Source organism: Sorex araneus, chromosome 2, assembly GCF_027595985.1.
Source record: "Sorex araneus isolate mSorAra2 chromosome 2, mSorAra2.pri, whole genome shotgun sequence".
NCBI lineage: Eukaryota > Metazoa > Chordata > Mammalia > Eulipotyphla > Soricidae > Sorex > Sorex araneus.
The window spans coordinates 147,903,120-147,920,929 of record NC_073303.1 but is presented as its reverse complement, the minus strand read 5'-3'; the positions used below and the strand labels follow the sequence as shown (position 1 = coordinate 147,920,929).

General features: G+C 40.0%; 1 protein-coding gene across 1 annotated transcript; it reads right to left on the bottom strand.

Moving 5' to 3' along the window:
* Positions 1-1,265: 1,265 nt before the first annotated feature.
* GCSAM (germinal center associated signaling and motility) lies at positions 1,266-16,509 on the bottom strand. Its single transcript, XM_055124512.1, has 7 exons — positions 16,495-16,509; positions 14,657-14,838; positions 10,334-10,408; positions 7,511-7,555; positions 5,002-5,048; positions 2,411-2,439; positions 1,266-1,535 (listed from the first exon to the last, which is right to left on the bottom strand). The coding sequence occupies exons 1-7, from the start codon at positions 16,507-16,509 to the stop codon at positions 1,266-1,268; spliced, it is 663 nt and encodes a 220-aa protein (XP_054980487.1).
* Positions 16,510-17,810: the final 1,301 nt, after the last annotated feature.

Below are 17,810 nucleotides of genomic sequence, written 5' to 3'. Positions count from 1 at the left end.
TTGCTTAGTCTGACCAGTCTAAGTTGCAGTTGAATATTTGCCTTAATACATGGTTATAAATTTATCAATAACAAATCTTATGAGTTATAGCCGTAACCAAAAAATTTTCTAAGTTTAGCTCTAAGCTCACAGATCTAGGTCAGAATTCCATAAATTTTTTTTCTGAAAAGGGTCAAAAAATAAATAGTTTTGGTGTTTCAAGATGTGCTTTGTATACCACAACTATTCCGTTCTCCTTGGGTGAGTTGAATAGTTGTGCAGCTACCCACACAGGCTAACAAATGTGTATGGCTGTCTTTAACTACATTTTATTTATAAAAACAGGCAGTGGGCCACTTTTGATCTTTAGCCCAAAGTTTATGACCTCTGTTTTAGGGGAGAAATTGAATTCTTGTAATAGTAAATAAAAGATCAGGGAAAATAAATGATCAGCATATAGAGAAACGGCAAGTCAAGGATATGAATTAAATTTATATAAACATATAAAGAGGCCTTGGCTGTGACTCTAGTGGCAGAGCACATACCTTGCAGATGTGAGACTCTGAGCTGCACCCAGGGCACTGTATAGCTCCCGGAACACCACTGGGTGTGGTCTGGTGGCTCTTGAGCACTGTAAGGTTTTAGCACTTTTAGGAGTGGTTCCCACAGTAATATAGATTATATAGGTACTTGAATTGGAGTTTACTGATTTAACTCATTATAAATCAAGATGCAATTATCAACAAGTGAAGGAGAGTTCGAAGAAGACTGCTTTGAGTCATGGGGACAGAGAAGCCACAAGGGTCCACCTAGGGATTTGTGAGGGAGGGACTGTTGAATATGTTGAACATGTTGAATAATGGTGCCCTTAGTATGCAGGAAGCTCCCCTGTGACTTCAGAGGACACCCAGGAGGACATTTTAGGAAACAAACTTGGACAGAAAAGTAGAACTTGTTGCTTTATACAACAGTGGGGGAGTTGGGAGCCAGTCCCACACTGCGTGGAAGATGGGCCAATTTCTAAAATCCCTAAGAACCAAAGATCCTAACTTCCTATTCGAGGAGTGGTTTTCCAGATGTCAGTTGGTAAGTTGGGTGTGAAGCAGAATCTAAGAGGTCGCGTGGTTTTGCCGTGTTTTGCAGACATCCCTCAGCAACAGTTGTGTGGTGGAAGGCAAGCTGGAAGGACTTTGTACCAGATGCCTTGCTTTAATCTCAAGTGGGAGTTGCCGGGATTAAGCTATTGCTGGGCTCAATCTCTTCCTTTTAAACAGGATATCCGAGTCTCAGAGGAAGTTAGGCTGTTGCAGGGAGCGAGAATAGATTCTGTCCAGCCCAAGAAGTTCATATTCATTTTCTGGGGAGGATGTAAGTTTCGGGGTGGAAGTCACACGAAGGAGTGAGTACTCAGTCTCCATTCTTCCCAGTACCTTCACCGCTTTGGGGGAAACGTTCTCATAGAACCCCTCAGTGGAATCTCCTGCAGGCATTCGGGGGATACTGTGATTGATAACGGTGTAGCAGAGATCCTCCATGGAGATACGGTTAGCAGAGGTCTGATGGACAGAAGGGAATCAAAACATCAAGACTGGCCCTTTAACCTTTTACTTTACATTTTATTTCAAAGCAGGCTTGCCATTGGGGAAAATCTGTCTTCCAAGGTATCCCGCTTCTATTTCTTGAACATGTTTCCTAGATGTCTGTCCCACCCCGGCTACTGGCAACAACAGGCAGAGAATTCATGCTGCTCAAGTATTTAGCTTACTACACGCAGACTCGGCTCCATGCCCCGGTGTCTCTGAACAACTCTACCTAATCCCCACCCCAACAGGGCAGCTTGTTCTTCTGTAACAGGACAATCTGACAAGCTCATAAAGTGACTGGGTTGTGATCCTTAACAACTCACTCTTGAGGTGCCGGCATTATTGAAACACAAACAATTTAAGAGAAGGTCTCTTGCAGTGGAATCTCCAGAAATTAAAAGGGGAAGCTCCAAGTACAGAGGAAAGAGTTTGGGTTTGGGAGGGAGATTGGGTTTTTGAATCATACTCTGTTATTAGCTCTCTGAATTTTGGAGACTGTCCCTTAAACCCTTGTTCCTTTCATCAGGAAACTCTGAGCAGATAATAGTGTCAACTTTACAGAATTGTCTCTGAGCAGATAATAGTGTCAACTTTACAGAATTGTGTGTTGAACAGAAACTTGTTGTTGAACATAAACTGCTCAGCCTACTTCTACATAAACTAATGCTCAGCAAATATCAGCTCCTTTCAACACGTTGTAAATAGAAGTGGCTGATGCTTTTCCTATAGGTAATGAAGAAGGGGTCTCTCACAATTTCTATCCTCTAGTCTTCCTTTCATATTAAGATATGGAGTCTTGGAGGCCTCTCAGGGTATTTTCATTTCCATCTCAGAAAATTTCACATTACCTGGATACGAGCAGATGATATTTCTTCATCTGCAGAGAGAAAATACACCCACATGAATTTCAGTTCGTGGGGAGGTTTGAGGGACTAGGGAAGTGGAGTGAGGGTACATAAAATCAGAGCTGAGGCACAGTTGGAGCAGGCTCGATAGGCTATGTAGATCCACAGCGCATCCCCATGGCTGACAAGGCTAAGGCATGGCAACTCTGCAATCAGGCTGAGAGGCTAAGTAAAGGGGGATATATTTGATGGGCCTATGGATAAGAAACCATGCTTCTTGCCTCTTTCACTTGCCCTCTTTCCTTCCTCCTTTTCCTCCTTCTCTCTTTCTCTGCACTCAGGAATTACTCTTGGCAGTGCTCAGGGGACCATGTGGGATGCTGGGAATCAAACCTGGGTTGACTGCGTGCAAAGCAAACCCCTACCCACTGTACTATCACTCCAACCCCCTCTCTTTTCTTATATACAATTATTGTATACCCATTCTGTATTAAGGCATTAGACACTGTATGTATATCCTGGCATTAAGAGAAAGAATGTGGGGCCGGAGAAATAGCACAGCAGGTAGGGCGTTTGCCTTGCACGCGGCTGACCTGGGTTCGATCCCCGGCATCCCATATGGTCCCCCAAGCACTGCCAGGAGCAATTCCTGAGTGCAAAGCCAGGAGTAACCCCTGAGCATCGCTGGATATGACGCAAAAAGAAAAAAAAAGAGAGAAAGAATGCTCAGAAACAGTTCCAAGCTATTGAGGGTCACAGACTAGCACAGGGGGCAGTTAAGAGACCCTAGTGCACTGGAGGGTTGTCCCTTCTATGCTCTACTGCTGGTTGCTGGTGACAACAGGTGGTGCTAATGTGGATGTCTATGCTCAATCACATTTTTACAGAGAAAGAAACTCTTCTTACTTGGAGGCAGGGGGAACAGTGCTTGAGACTGAACCCATACCACCTACATGAAGGAACTCTTCAAGATGAACATTTCTGTTTTTGTTTTTTTTTTAGTTTTTTGGGTTACACCTGGCGATGCTCAGGGGTTACTCCTGTCTCTGCACTCAGGAATTACTCCTGGTGGTGCTGGGGGACTATACGGGATGCTGGAATTGAACCCGGGTCAGCTTTGTGCAAGGCAAACACACTACCCACTGTGCTATAGCTGTAGCCCCTTTTTTTTTGTTTTTGTTTTTTTAGCTTTTTGGGTCACACCTGGAAATGCTTAGGGGTTATTCCTGGCTCTGCACTCAGGAATTACTCCTGGTGGTGCTGGGGGACCATACGGGAAGATGAACATTTCTGAAGCTACTATACTTAAATCTACTGGCCACACAGCAGAAACATATAAACACATTTGCACCCCTCCCCCATACAAAACACGCCTGTTTAACAAGCTCATACTTTCATATAGTATACTCACATTGCTACCTTATAGAGAAAATAGGTATATCCATGAGGTCTCTTTATATATGGTATTATGGATTGGTTTTGCCAATCCATAATAGTAGCAAAGTATCAATACTTTGCTTAGATTCCTGTGGCAATCTAGAACTTCCCAAAGCATTACTACAAGAAAGTCTGTTTCCAATGCTAATCTAATGAGTTTTTTTTTTTGGCTTCTTGGGTCACACCCGGTTATGCACAGGGGTTACTCTTGGCTCTGCACTCAGGAATTACTCCTGGCAGTGCTCAGGGGACCATATGGGGTGCTGGGAATCGAACCTGGGTTGACCGAGTGCAAGGCAAATGCCCTATCCACTGTGCTATCTCTCCAGCCCCGCTAATCTAATGAGTTTTAGCAAAGGAGGTTTTATTTACACCATATTTTTCTCTAATAGAGGTAGAGGTTTTCTGGAGGCTCACATTTCCGTGAGTGAAATGAATAGATGGGGGTCTGTATTATTCTTTTATACGCCTTATAGCAATCATTTAAAAATTTGGTGGATTAATTAGATCTCTCCATTGAAATATAAAAGACAAAATAAACCTAATCTTTTTCAAAAGACAGTATGTTGGTCTGTCTTCAGGTTTACATTCCTTTACCTTTATTATTTCCCTTGTATGGGATATTTCTATTCATCCCTATTTCCTGAATTCTCTTCTTTATTTTGCTATTTGAGTTCATTTTGTCAATCTCCTAAGTGTCCTCTTGTATCTGCTTTTGCTTTGCCTGGTGCAATCTGCTACAATTTGCTCTCTGTATCACAGTCTGGATGTCGTCTTTAATGTAAGTGTCATTCTACTTGTCCCTTGGTTAAAGCCCTTCATTAACTCTTAGAGTTGTCAACACAAAAACATGAATTTTGAATTTGACTCTCAGGTCTGCCACGCCTCTGTGCTTTCTGTATTCACACTGGCCTTAGAGTTCCAAAAGTCTCAGTCTCTACCTTTTGCACTTCTTGCACTACATTGATGGGTTCAACCTCTAGACCACAGGCACTAATGGAAGGTCATGGGGATCATTGATCTTAGCGTCAAATAGAGAAAAAAGCTACTACAACTGGACACACTGCAGCAAAATGCCTACGTAGTATACAGGCACAACAGCTTTGGGAGCATAGAGAAAAGGTAGACTGAAAACGGTATATTGAAACGTGACTTACTTTCTCTTAGGGAGTTTTTCTTTCCTTTGAAAATGTGTATTTTTTTCCTATAACAAAAAAATCGATAGGTTGTTTAATATTCATGAATTTTCAAAGAAAAATAGTTATCTCTAGAAATTTATTTTTCAAAATGTTTTGCAATACTTTCTTTGAAATTGAGAAATTAGAGGTGAAAGTGAAAGATGAGACCAAGTAGAGCTTTCCTCTTTCTTTCCTTCTCTTTCACACAGACGCAGATAGACAAACACACATACAAAACACTTATCCTTCTATTTTCCTTTCCAGAGTAAAATGTATTTATAGGTAGGGAAATATGGTGATGTATGTCATAGATAACTGTTTTAGACTGTTTTGGGGATAAAACATCAATTTCTTTCACACCATATGAATTAAAGAGGCACGGTAACTTCCAATCTCAATCTATGATCTTTAAATCAGGATGAATGAAACAAAAAACAAACAAATAATTCCCATATAAAGAAAAGGTATCTTTGCAGTGTAGATTTTTTTGCAAGACACATTATAAATGCAACAAAATTTCATTGTCATCTCAAGAGTCAAATTAGCTGTAAGAATGTCCTGCGCCCACCATAACACATGCCACTGGATACCACCAGGATGTTTCATTTGGGGCGCCCAAGAGGGGGGTGGGTGAAAGTCCTCCCCACCTCACGGGGCCCAGCCCTTGCAGCCAAAAATCTCCACAACCCATCCATTGTCATGCACAAGGCCATTTCACACATGCTCTGGTCGAGTCTCATGCATGAGTGAACATATTCCTTGACCGGGCAGCCATGGAACACATCATAAGGCACTACTTCCTACCCATACTCCAAGAGTACCATACCACACTGATGGGGTTCAAATAGTAGGCAACCAATCATAGAAGGAAATATATACCAAAGCTCATATAACTCAACCTTTAACAACATGTTAGTGATATCCTAAAGAATGTCTTAATGGCCTCTGTCAAAATGGAACAATCTTCACACTGTTTCCTCTATGAATACTTTTTTGTAGCATTTTCAACAGTTTTTCATAACAGACAATACAAAATATATTATTTCGGTTGGGGCTTGGGATGGAAACATCCTAAATATGGTGGTGGGAAGGTGTAATGGTGGTGAGATTGGTGTTTGAATATTAAATATAATCAAATATTGTGAGCTATAATATAAAAAATGAAATAAAAAATTAAAAAAAATGTCCTGACATACTCATACAGCTTAGTCGATATCATTATAAATCACTTTGTGACTCTTAATTTTTACACCTCACTCCAGATGACTCCCTTCTTTTGTATCTCTTCCCTCTGAGCCATAGTTGATTATTAATCACCAAATCACCTGTTTTTAAAAACAACAACTGGAAGCAGGGGCAGTGGGTCATAAATGTTGGAAACCTCTGATCTAATTAATGCTTTGTTTTTCTTGATATTGGCCAAGGATGTAGCTCTGTGGTAGAGAGTATGCCTCACATATATGAGGTCTGGGGTTTGATCCACAACACCACAGCTAAAAAAGCACAAAAACACAAAGACAAAAACAAACAACTCCCCCCCTGCCCCACACCAAACCTATGTCCATGCTAGTTATTTCTGTTCTGATATTTATTCACTGGATTTGAATTTCACTCATTCAGTCTTGGGGGCCACACATCAAATGTTATGTAAAGGTTACTCCCTGCTCTGTGCTTGGGGGTTCCTTCTGGCAGTGCTTGAGGAATAATACAGTACTGGGTACTGAATCTCAGTATCTTGCATGCAAAATATCAGTGCTTCAGTCCATTGAGTTTTTTTTCTGGCCCCTTTCATTCTTTTTATTTTTGGGCTGCTAAGGAGAGATAGTGCAGCGGGTAGGGCATTCGCCTTGCATGTGGCTGACCTGGGTTCTATTCCTCTGCCTCTCTCGGAGAGCCCAGAAAGCTACCAAAAGTATCTCGCCCACACGGCAGAGTCTGGCAAGGTACCCGTGGTGTATAGTCTATGCCAAAAACGGTAACAATGAGTCTCACAATGGAGACGTTGCTGATGCCCACTCGAGCAAATCGATGAGCAAGTCAGTCTCATCTTTGGTTCTGTGGGATTTCCTTTGAGGACTATGTATCACATTAAGCTGTTATTCCTGTTTCCTATAACTCTTGAGGTGTCACTTCCCTGATAATGGTACCTGATACAGGGACAGACTACTGTTGCCACAGATATCTGGGAGTCCAAAGGTAAATTACATTAATACCACACTGAAGGCTGGAGCAATAGCACAGCGGTAGGGCGTTCGCCTTTCATGAAGCCCATGTTTGATTCCTCTGCCCCTCTTGGAGAGCCCGGCAAGCTACCCGTGGCGTATTGGATATGCCAAAAACAGTAACAGCAAGTCTCACAATGAGAGATGTTACTGGTGCCCACTCAAACAAATCAATGAGCAAGGGGAAGACAGTGACAGTGACCACATTGAAACCACACTTTCAATGTGGTGTTTGAAATAACATTTGAAAACAATTCTCCACTCACCATGGAAAGCAGGCACAACCTTCAGCCGTATGACCGTCCCAGCACCTAAAATAGCAAATATTTTGTTAGGGTATATCTTCCCCACACCATTTCTGAGGAAAACCTTCTATTTTTCCTCAAGAAAGAATTCATTCTAAGTGACACGAACATATCTGCCAAGTTAGACTATTCTCAGGGCATTAACTGGCCCTTTGGAAATAACAAGGCTTCTAACTAGGGAAGAGGGATGGAACTTTCTATTGTATCTCCCATGAAGGAACTTTCTGTTTATTCCCAATTTCAGTGATATACTTGATCTCTTGTAATGCTAGTTCGCACAAAAATTTTCTCCGGGAAAACTCAGTACACTTATCATTGTTTCAGAATACTCATCCATGTGCAGATCAGGCAATTTGTATAAAAAATTCTACTGTGTTCTGCATTTTGATTTTTACTATACTCCCAACTGTTCACAAGCCTAAACCAGGACCTTTTTAAAATTATAGTGTCGTCAACATATGCCATGGTATCTGGAACACAGTAAATATATTTTTGATAAATATTTGATAAATTATTTTTTTATTTTTTTATTTTTTTTGCTTTTTGGGTCACACCCAGTGATGCTCAGGGGTTACTCCTGGCTTTGCACTCAGGAACTACTCCTGGCGGTGCTTGGGGGACCATATGGGATGCCGGGGATTGAACCCGGGTCGGCCGCGTGCAAGGCAAACGCCCTACCCGCTGTGCTATCGCTCCGGCCCCTATTTGATAAATTATTGAGAAGCTAAGAACAGAAACAGTCTAACTGCCTCAGAAGATCACCAAATTTGTATCTTGACCCAAAGATGCAGTTAAATATAAAAGATTTATTATCTTTTTGGTCGAAGAAAGATAAGGGGAGCCGATAGCCATATAAATATTATTCTGAGCATATTTTTGAATTTATGCAAGTCACCCATGTACGTGTTTGAATAGAAAAACCTTTTATAAAATGTGACATATACCAGTAAAAAAAAAAGCATTTGGGAAATCATACACATTTGGAAAACACCATGCAAAAGTACCTGCCTGATGAGCTTTCTTAGGGAGTTCCCTTGCAAAGGGCAGTAGAGCAGAGACTATTGCTTTTGATTTTGATTGTGGGTTCCAGGATGACTAAGTCTGACAGTATCTGGCCTTTGCCTTTGTGGTATAAGAACTACCAGGGGCTTAATGGCTGAGAAACATGATCATAGTACTTTATTTGCTTCAGGATACATTCCAGGTGATTGAAGTCATTTGTTTATATCTCATTTGTACAGCTATTGAGACACCAGAAAGGACTCATTGAACCATATAAATGCTAAAATATAAGATTCACTGAGATGAGAGTGAGATAAAAGGAGGGAATAGGTGGGTTTTGAGTTATTAGATGAATATCTCTGAATTCCTTGAGCTATAGTTTCTTGTTCTATTAAATAAGGGCATGTATACTACTTACCTCAAGGAATTTTTCTTTTCTCTTTTTTTAGGGGGTCACACCCGGCGATGCACAGGGGTAACTCCTGGTTCTGCACTCAGGAATTACTCCTGGCGGTGCTCAGGGGACCATATTAAATGCTGGGAATTGAACCCAGGTCAGCTGTGTGCAAGGCAAACACCCTACCCGCTGTGTTACCCACTCCAGCCCCACCTCATGGAATTTTAAGGGTTAAATAAAATTAAATATGGGCAAACACTATATGTAATACTTGATCTGCTGAAATTGTCTTCAGCACATTTCAAATGGGATGTTTTCTGTTTGGAAGGGTTTCTAAAACTCCATGAAAAGAGATCAAATGGATGTCTCTGATAATCATTGATTTGCCAAAAATTTCAGGTTTATATTTCCTTTGCTCTTTTTTTTGGTTTTTGATCCATACCTCACAGTGCTTATGGATTAAACCCAGCACTATGTTCAGGTATTACACCTGACACGGTTTGGGGATCAGGCAACCATATGGGGTGCCAGAGATCAAATTCAGGTTTGCTGCATACAAAGCAAGTGTCTTACTCACTGAACTATTTTTCTGTATTCCAGGTTCCTATTTCTTAAACAAATTTCTGACTTTACTCATTATTTCCCTTGTTATAATACCTATGGTCTTTATAATCTCTTGCATCATTTGTACTCTATGCTTTAATAGATAATGATATATGGGATCTAAGATTACCCCGTATATATACTGTCCTTAGCTTCCACTAAAGAAGTGCACCCTTTTAGAGGGATAGTTGGGTCACTCACAAAGGCCTCAACTTAGTTATTACTATTTGACCTTATTTCAAAACTTCCCTCTGAAAACATGGGGAAGTACAGATAAATGCACAGGTGGCAGAACAAGTGGCTTTGCCATTCTCTAGGATTTGAGGATAGGGGACACTAATTCCATATTTCAGTGACTGTTGGGCTCTCAAAATGCCCCATCAGAAAGTACTGACGAGAAAGTCCAGGTTAAAGTGTCATGGTAACGAGAAATGTTTTTCTCTGTAAGCCTTTAGTAATTGTAGTGGTGGCGGGATGTGGTCACCTCAGAAATAGAAGCTAAGCGTATATAATGAAATGATCTGGGTGAACCTTGAATAAAAATGTGTTTGAGATAGGTAAACAAAGACAACAGAAAACAGGTTTCTTATTTCCTGTTATTAGATGAATAACTCTGACTCCTGGTTAAAAGGATCATTACTTGGCCAAAAATACAATGTGTTTTTTGTTTTCTTGATTTCTTATTTGTTACCTGTTATGAGGCACGTGCAATCCATGACCTGGCAGATTGGCCCAAATTTTCTGGCAAAGACTGTGAAAAATTTTGTTGGATTTGTTCTCACCTGGATGTTCTCTGCTTGATATTTTGATTTCCCATATTCCAAGGTGTCTCTTGAGTGTTCTGCTGCCACCTAAATCTTAACACATCAGGAATAAGCAAAGTCTTTTCTCATTGGACTTCCCTCTGCACTTTATAAAAGTTTTTAACATTTCTCACTTCTGCTATTTGTGGTTAACTCTGGAATTGTTTTAGTTTCCTTATTTGTTACACACCTTCTTACTATATGCTACAGCTCATATCTTTGATTTGAGTTTAGTTTATTGATTAAGCAATAGCCCCAAATGTTCTTCAAAACTGCCATAAACCTCCAATTCTCGATAATTTGTTCTTATGTGTTCAAGAATCCTCATGATGATGCTGAGAATTTAATGTATGCAGATGCTTATCTGCTTGGTTTTAAGGATGGACTTTACCCAAGGAAATGTGAGGGTGCTGGCTTAGTCACCCATAAATCACCATCTTTCACAGAAAGTCACAAAAAGATAGAGAACAGAGATGAAAGGGAAAGAAAAAAATTAAAAAAGAAAATAAATTGGTTTGGGCTGGGTTTCTGTGTGTCTACCTTTTAATTGATGGAAGCTGGAATTATGGAGTAAAAATGCACAACTAAACACTATTTAGTATTTGTACTCTTTATATATAATAATATACATGCTTTATATTCTAAAACTTGTTAAAAGTGTATAACATTTTAATAAGCTATACATATCATTTATTTTTACTCTTTTTTAGGGGGAGGTAGGATTTGGGCTACAATGGCTGGTGCTCAGGCCTTACTCCTGGTTCTGCACTCAAGTATCACTCCTAGCAGGCTTGGTGTACCATTTAGTACCATTGGATGCCAGGGACTGAATCTGGGCTGTCTTCGTGCAAGGCAAAAGTGTTAGTGCTGCTCTACTAGTACTTTGGCCCCCCAAAGTCAGAATAAACTCATCACATATGAATTATTACTCTGTTTCTTAAGGGAGAGAGTTTCTGCCAATAGTGTTCAGGGTGCCATGTAGTACTGGAGATTGCAACTGATGGTTTCACATGCAAAGCGTGCATCTGAGAACTTTGAGCCATTTTCCTGCTACTGTCATTCTATTTTCTTTTGTGATTCCTCTTTTTTTTTCCATTTTTGGACCTCACCTACTCTACTCAGTGCTCACTCCTGACTCTGCACTCAGGGATTACCTCTGGCAGGACTTGGGGGATGACAGGGAGTGCCAGAATTGAACCTGGGTTGGCCACATGCAAGATGAGCACTTCACCCACTATATTAACAATCTGCCCTCTGCCCCCACACGTCTTGTCATCCTATTTTCTGTTCAGCTTTTTGATGGCCCCAAATGTTAGGAAATTTGAGAACCCACAATCAGGAGGTGACGGGGCATATACCTGGCTGATTCCTTCCTCTAAGGATATGAACTTCTCTCAAAAAGCAATGAACTATTCTGCCCTTCTAGAGGACTTTCGTTAAATTTGTAACAAATTTGATCTGGAGTCATGTTGCATGACTGCTGTTTAGATGATAACTAGGTAATGAAAAGTGCACTTCAAAACAGATCTATGGAGTTGGAGTGATGGTAGGGTGTTTGTCTTGCACCCGGCTGACCCGGGTTCGCTTCCCAGCATCCCATATGGTCCCCTGAGCACCGCCAGATGTAATTTCTGAGTGCAGGGCCAGGAATGACCCCTATGCATCGCCGAGTGTGACCCAAAAAGAAAAAAAAAGATTCAAAACAGATCTACATTTTAGATTTTGTATAGATGCCGCTATGAACAAACCTATGAATGGATGACTGATTAAAGCAACTGTAATAAAAATATAATATAATAATCAATGTAATACTACTATGCCCTTAAACATATGAAACCATGCTATTTGGGACAAAATGGAAGAATTCAAGGTGTTTTGCAAAGTGAAATAAAGAAGTGAAAGATAACTAGCAGATGCACTCACTCATATGTAGAATATACATTAAAGCAAGAACAGTGATGTAATACAACAAAATTAATTCCTAAGCTAGGGACAATAGAGGTTGGGTTGGTAGGAAAAACTGAAAGAGAAATCTTTCTGCTGATGAAATGTCACTGGGAATTTTCCAATGACTCTAATGCACATATGAAAATATATAAAGGTATGGAAATAAAAAGGGTGAAAAGATCAAAGTATATTTAACATTATATATATGTGCATAAATATTTCAAGAGAGTATATGTCAGAATAATGATGCTAGGTGAAATAATGAACTATTTGAAAAAGATACATTTACATCTGATATCATATACTGAATGTATGTGTATAAATATAAAGTATTATTATTGTAAAGAATTATATTAAAGGCTTGTTTTATTTTGGGATTGGAAAATAATTTTAACACAAGGACAATTGTAGGTACCAAATGCTTCTCACTTTAATACAATCATTTAATGAAAAAAAATAAGGGGCACAAGACATAATGGAAAAATATTTTAAAAAATATTTGTGAAAAAGACTTTTTTCAGGTGCAATGGCTCCCTTTATTAATAAAACAAAGCATATTAAATTGAAAGACCAAAGTGGGCAAAGGTATTACTGGTTCTTCACAGATGAAGAAATGCAAATGACTTTGCTAATATTTTATTTTCCTGCTTATGTTATATTTAGTCCTCAGTTTGTAAATAACTGATCGTAACTTAATCTTATACCAAAGTTTTAAAAAATTACAAAATGTGACATCAATCAGTACATTTTCAGTCATGTCATATCTGTGTTTTGTTATATGTTTCTTCTCAATGCAATTGTTTCTTTGCATTTCCATTTACTCATCTCTTAATGAGGATCAATATATGTCAGAAGCAGATATTTGAAAAATAAGAAAAAGTCTACATTGGAGGGATTCACTTAAAGTTGTAACAATAAGAATTGATGAGCTAGAAAGATAGTACAGGCAAGACCTCTTATTACAGAGCCAGGAGTATACCCTAAGCATAGACACCTGTGACCAAAATGAACGAAATGCGATTTATAAATTTGTATACGAATGCTAGAAAAAAAGAACGGTGGAGATCCAGGGAAACATCTGAGATAACTGGCTCTCAGGAAGGGACAGGGACAGTGAATGTATTACTAAACCTGTTTTTGGCAGGTAGAATTATGGTTTCTAGCTTCCAAGGTCTTAAACAAAGATCTGGCATAGCAAGCATTATTCTCTAAAGATTCCCCAGATAGCCATTTTTTTTTCCCTAGACCACCTCTCTTTCTACCCTACACATTCCCACATTCCCTAATTTGGAGGAGTCTTACTTTTTTTCAGTGTCCACTTAGATGTTAATGAAGAGGGTAGCTCAAGAAAATAAGATCAAACCCTTGTACCCTACCTACCCAATAAGTATATTATTGTTTTCACATAAGAATGCTAAAAGGCCCAGAAAATTTTGGGCTTAAATAACTGTCTACCAGTTTTTTGTTTTTTGGGTCACACCTTAGCTCTGCCCTCAGGAATTACTCCTGACAGTGCTTGGGGAACCATATGGGATACTGGGAATCAAACTGGGTTGGCCACATACAAGGCAAATGCCCTACCCGCTGTGCTATAGCTCCAGCCCACTGTCTACTGGCTTTGATGGGACTCAAATCCCCGCCACAGAATGTATTCAACAGAGCCTATTTCTAGTGGCAAGAAGTTGCCATGTATTTCCTTATTTTCCTTTTTTAAAAATTTTATTGAATCACTGTAAAATAGTTACAAGCTTTCATGTTTGGGTTACAATCACACAATGATCAAACACCCAGCCCTCCACCAGTGCACATGTATTTTCAACATAGTGGTTGAGGAGGTGGTGTTATCACTGGGCTCCTTGTGGAGAAGTTAGTGTTCAGGAGAGGATCCTATCCTGGTCCTTAGAAGTTGCTCTGGTCTTTTTTTTTTTTCTTTTTGGGTCACACCCTGCGATGCTCAGGAGTTACTCCTGGCTCTGCCCTCAGGAATTAGTGCTGGTGGTGTTTGGGGGACCAAATGGGATGCTGGGAATCGAACTCTGGTCCGCTGCTTGCAAGGCAAAAACCCTGCCCGCTGTGCTATCGCTCCAGCCCCTGCTCTGGTCTTAATTGTTAATTTATTGCATAGACCTCCCTTTAAAACGTGGTTCAGCTGTTTTCCACCTCCTGCTGACTGTGGTTCTAGGGAGAAGATCAAATCTATAAGGGCATGAATTTGGTATCTAGCACATAGTAGGCATTTTATTCTTGCTCTTTTCTTATTTCCCCCTTCCCCCCTCAGGAGCAGATCTCTTTTTCTATCTTTCAAGACATTCCCACAATCCAGTCCCTACTTTTCCTATAGTGCATAGGACTCACCTGTTTTCTCTCAGCAGAGACACCCCACTGGCTAGTTCTTTTGATATCTTCCCCGCAGGCAGTCTTGTCTCTTCCAGGGCAGCTTCTGACTGAGAGGTGGGGTTGCTCTGACCGAGAGTAGAGAGAGGAAGGAGGAGGAGCTCAGAGCCAAGACAGTGAGAGGTGCACACGTTTACAACTTCCTAAAACGTCAGCCTCAGAAAGAACCAGGCTATTGACTTGAATCAAAAGTCATTGCTAAATGAAAGCTTTGAGTCTCTGGGGAAAAGCCTGGCCAGCAACTGCAAACCAGCCAAGGGGATCTCCTTTCAGCTAGCTATAGTAATGCAAGCAACTTTGTCTTTGTAAAGTCAGAGGGAAAAAAATATTCTTAAACAAGAAATGCCCCCCAAATGGAATCTTGCCACAGAATAGTGGATAATATTAGAAAAACAAGTATCTTATAAAAATACACTTACTGGAGGGGCTGGAGCAATAGCACGTCGGGTAGGGCATTTGCCTTGCACCAGTCGACCCGGGTTCGATTCCTAGCATCCCATATGGTCCCCTGAGCACCGCCAGGAGTAATTCCTGAGTGCAGAGCCAGGAGTAAGCCCTGTGAATCGCCGGGTGTGACCCAAAAAGCAAAAAAATAAAACCAAGAAAAAAACCCAAAAATACTCTTACTGGGATATGTAGAGAAATTTTAAAATGTACTAATGAAAATATATAACCAATTAAAATGGTAAAATATCTGAACATTTTACCAAAGAACATACAGAATGCAAATATATGAAAAAAATGCTCAAATAGACACACTAGGAAAATGTAAATCAAAACCACAGAATAATTCTATTACACACTTACCAGAGGCTAATGTTGAAAACAGAACCCAAAACTATTACTGGCATCAAGAGATGGAGAGCAACTAAAAGTCTGCATTGCTGACAGACAGCCAAAATGTCAGCTTTAGGGAAAGAAGTATGGCTGTTTTAGAAACATTAAATGTGGCCCCAGAACACAGCCTGGCCATCTCAGACTTAGACATTTACTCAAGTGAAAAAAAAAAACACACATTCATGACCTAAAATAACCTGTATGTAAAATATTTTTTAAAAAAATTAAATCACTGTGAGATACGTAGTCACAAAGTTGTTAATGATCTAATACTCTTCAATTTACAAGTGTAAATTTTCCACTACCACCAACAATGTCTTTAGTTTTCCTCCTTCCATACCCTAGCCCCAACCAGGCAATACATCCTCCTCCTCCTCCTCTTCCTCCTCCTCCTCTTCTTCCTCCTCCTCTTCCTCCTCCTCCTCCTCCTCCTCCTCCTCCTCCTCCTCCTCCTTCTTCTTCTTCTTCTTCTTCTTCTTCTTCTTCTTCTTCTTCTTCTTCTTCTTCTTCTTCTTCCTCCTCCTCCTCCTCCTCTCCTCCTCCTCCTCCTCCTCTCCTCCTCCTTCTCCTCCTTCCTTTTCTTCCTCCTCTTCCTCCTTCTTCACCTTCTCTTCTTCCTCCTCCTCTTCCTCCCCTCCCTTCCTTCTTCTCCTCCTTTTCCTTCTACACGTCCTTTATGTAGTTTCAGCACTCAGTTCTTGTCCAGAGTGATCCAATTTCCAACTATTATTATTGGAGTGGTCCAATAATAATATTATTATTAGAGAGTGGTCCCTTCTCTATCCTAACTGTTTTCTTTCCATCTCCCCACACTTGTGGCAAGTTTCCAACTGTGGGCCAGTCCTTCTAGTCCTCATTTCAGCAGTCCTTGAGTAATGGTCTCATTCTACTTTTTAAAATATCCTACAGATGTGAGTGGTCATTCTATGTCTGTTCCTCTCTTTTTGACTCGTTTCACTTACCGTGACATTCTTCATGTTTATTCATTTATGAGAGAATTTCATGACTTCATTTTACCCTAACAGGTGAATTGCGTAGATGTAATAGATTCTTTAACTAGTTATCTGTTAATCCTCTGAGGACTCGGGTTGTTTCCAGATTCTGCCTATTGTGAATAGTGCGGCAATGGACATAGACGAGCAGATGGCATTTCTGCTGCATATTTTTGTGCCTCCAGGGTATTTCCCCAGAAATGTAATTGCTGGGTCATATGGAAGCTCAATTTCTAGTGTTTTGAGGAATGTTTATATTATTAACAAAAATAATATAATTTTTATTAAATAATTAATAAAAATAATGTTTATATTATTTTCCAAAAAGACTGGACCAGTCAGCATTCTTGCCAACAATGAATGAGAGTCCCTTTCTCCCCACATTCATGCCAGCACTGTTTGTTCTTCTTTTTGATGTGCTCCAGTCTCTGTGGTATGAGATGTTATCTCATTGTTTTAATTTCCATCTCTCTGATGACTAGTGATGTAGAGCATTGTTTTAATGTGCCTTTTGGGTATTTGTATTTCTTCTTTGAAGAAGGTTCTGTTTATTTATTCTCCCCATCCTTTTTTTTTTTTTTTTTGCTTTTTGGGTCACACCCGGTGATGCACAGAGGCTACTCCTGGCTCTGCACTCAGGGATTACTCCTGGCAGTGCTCAGGGGACCATATGGAATGCTGGGAATCGAGCCCTGGTTGGCTGCATGCAAAGCAAATGTGCTACCCAATGTGCTATAGCTCCAGCCCCCTCTTCTCCCCATTTTTGATGTAATTGGATGTTTTTATCCTTTAAATTTTTACCAGTGACTTATATAGCTTGGATATTAATCCCTTAACAGATAGATCTTGGATAAATAATTTTTCCTAATTCATGGGCTTCCTTTGTATCTTGGTCACTCTTACTTTTAAGGTGCAGAAGCTTATTAGTAATGTAGCCCCATTTGTTATATTTTGGATGCAAACTCTTAGAGTTAACTTAACTCTTCATTGACCAAAAATCCTCTAGATAAGCCCTAAGACAAATATAAATTTTTCATACACAGTGCAATACTGTGTATGTAAAAGAAATGGAGTATTTTCCTATGCAATAAAAAGGAATAGAGTATTTTCCCATGCAGCAACATGGAAGAATATCAAAAGCATTATGCCAAGTAAAAGAGGACCGACTTTTAGAGCCTATAAAACAGGTGGCTAGAAGCATGAACTAGGAGAGAAAGCTGACCTTTAAGGGATGAAAGAGAATGTTTTGGATCTTATACTGTGTCTTGTGGAGTAGGCTACCTGGT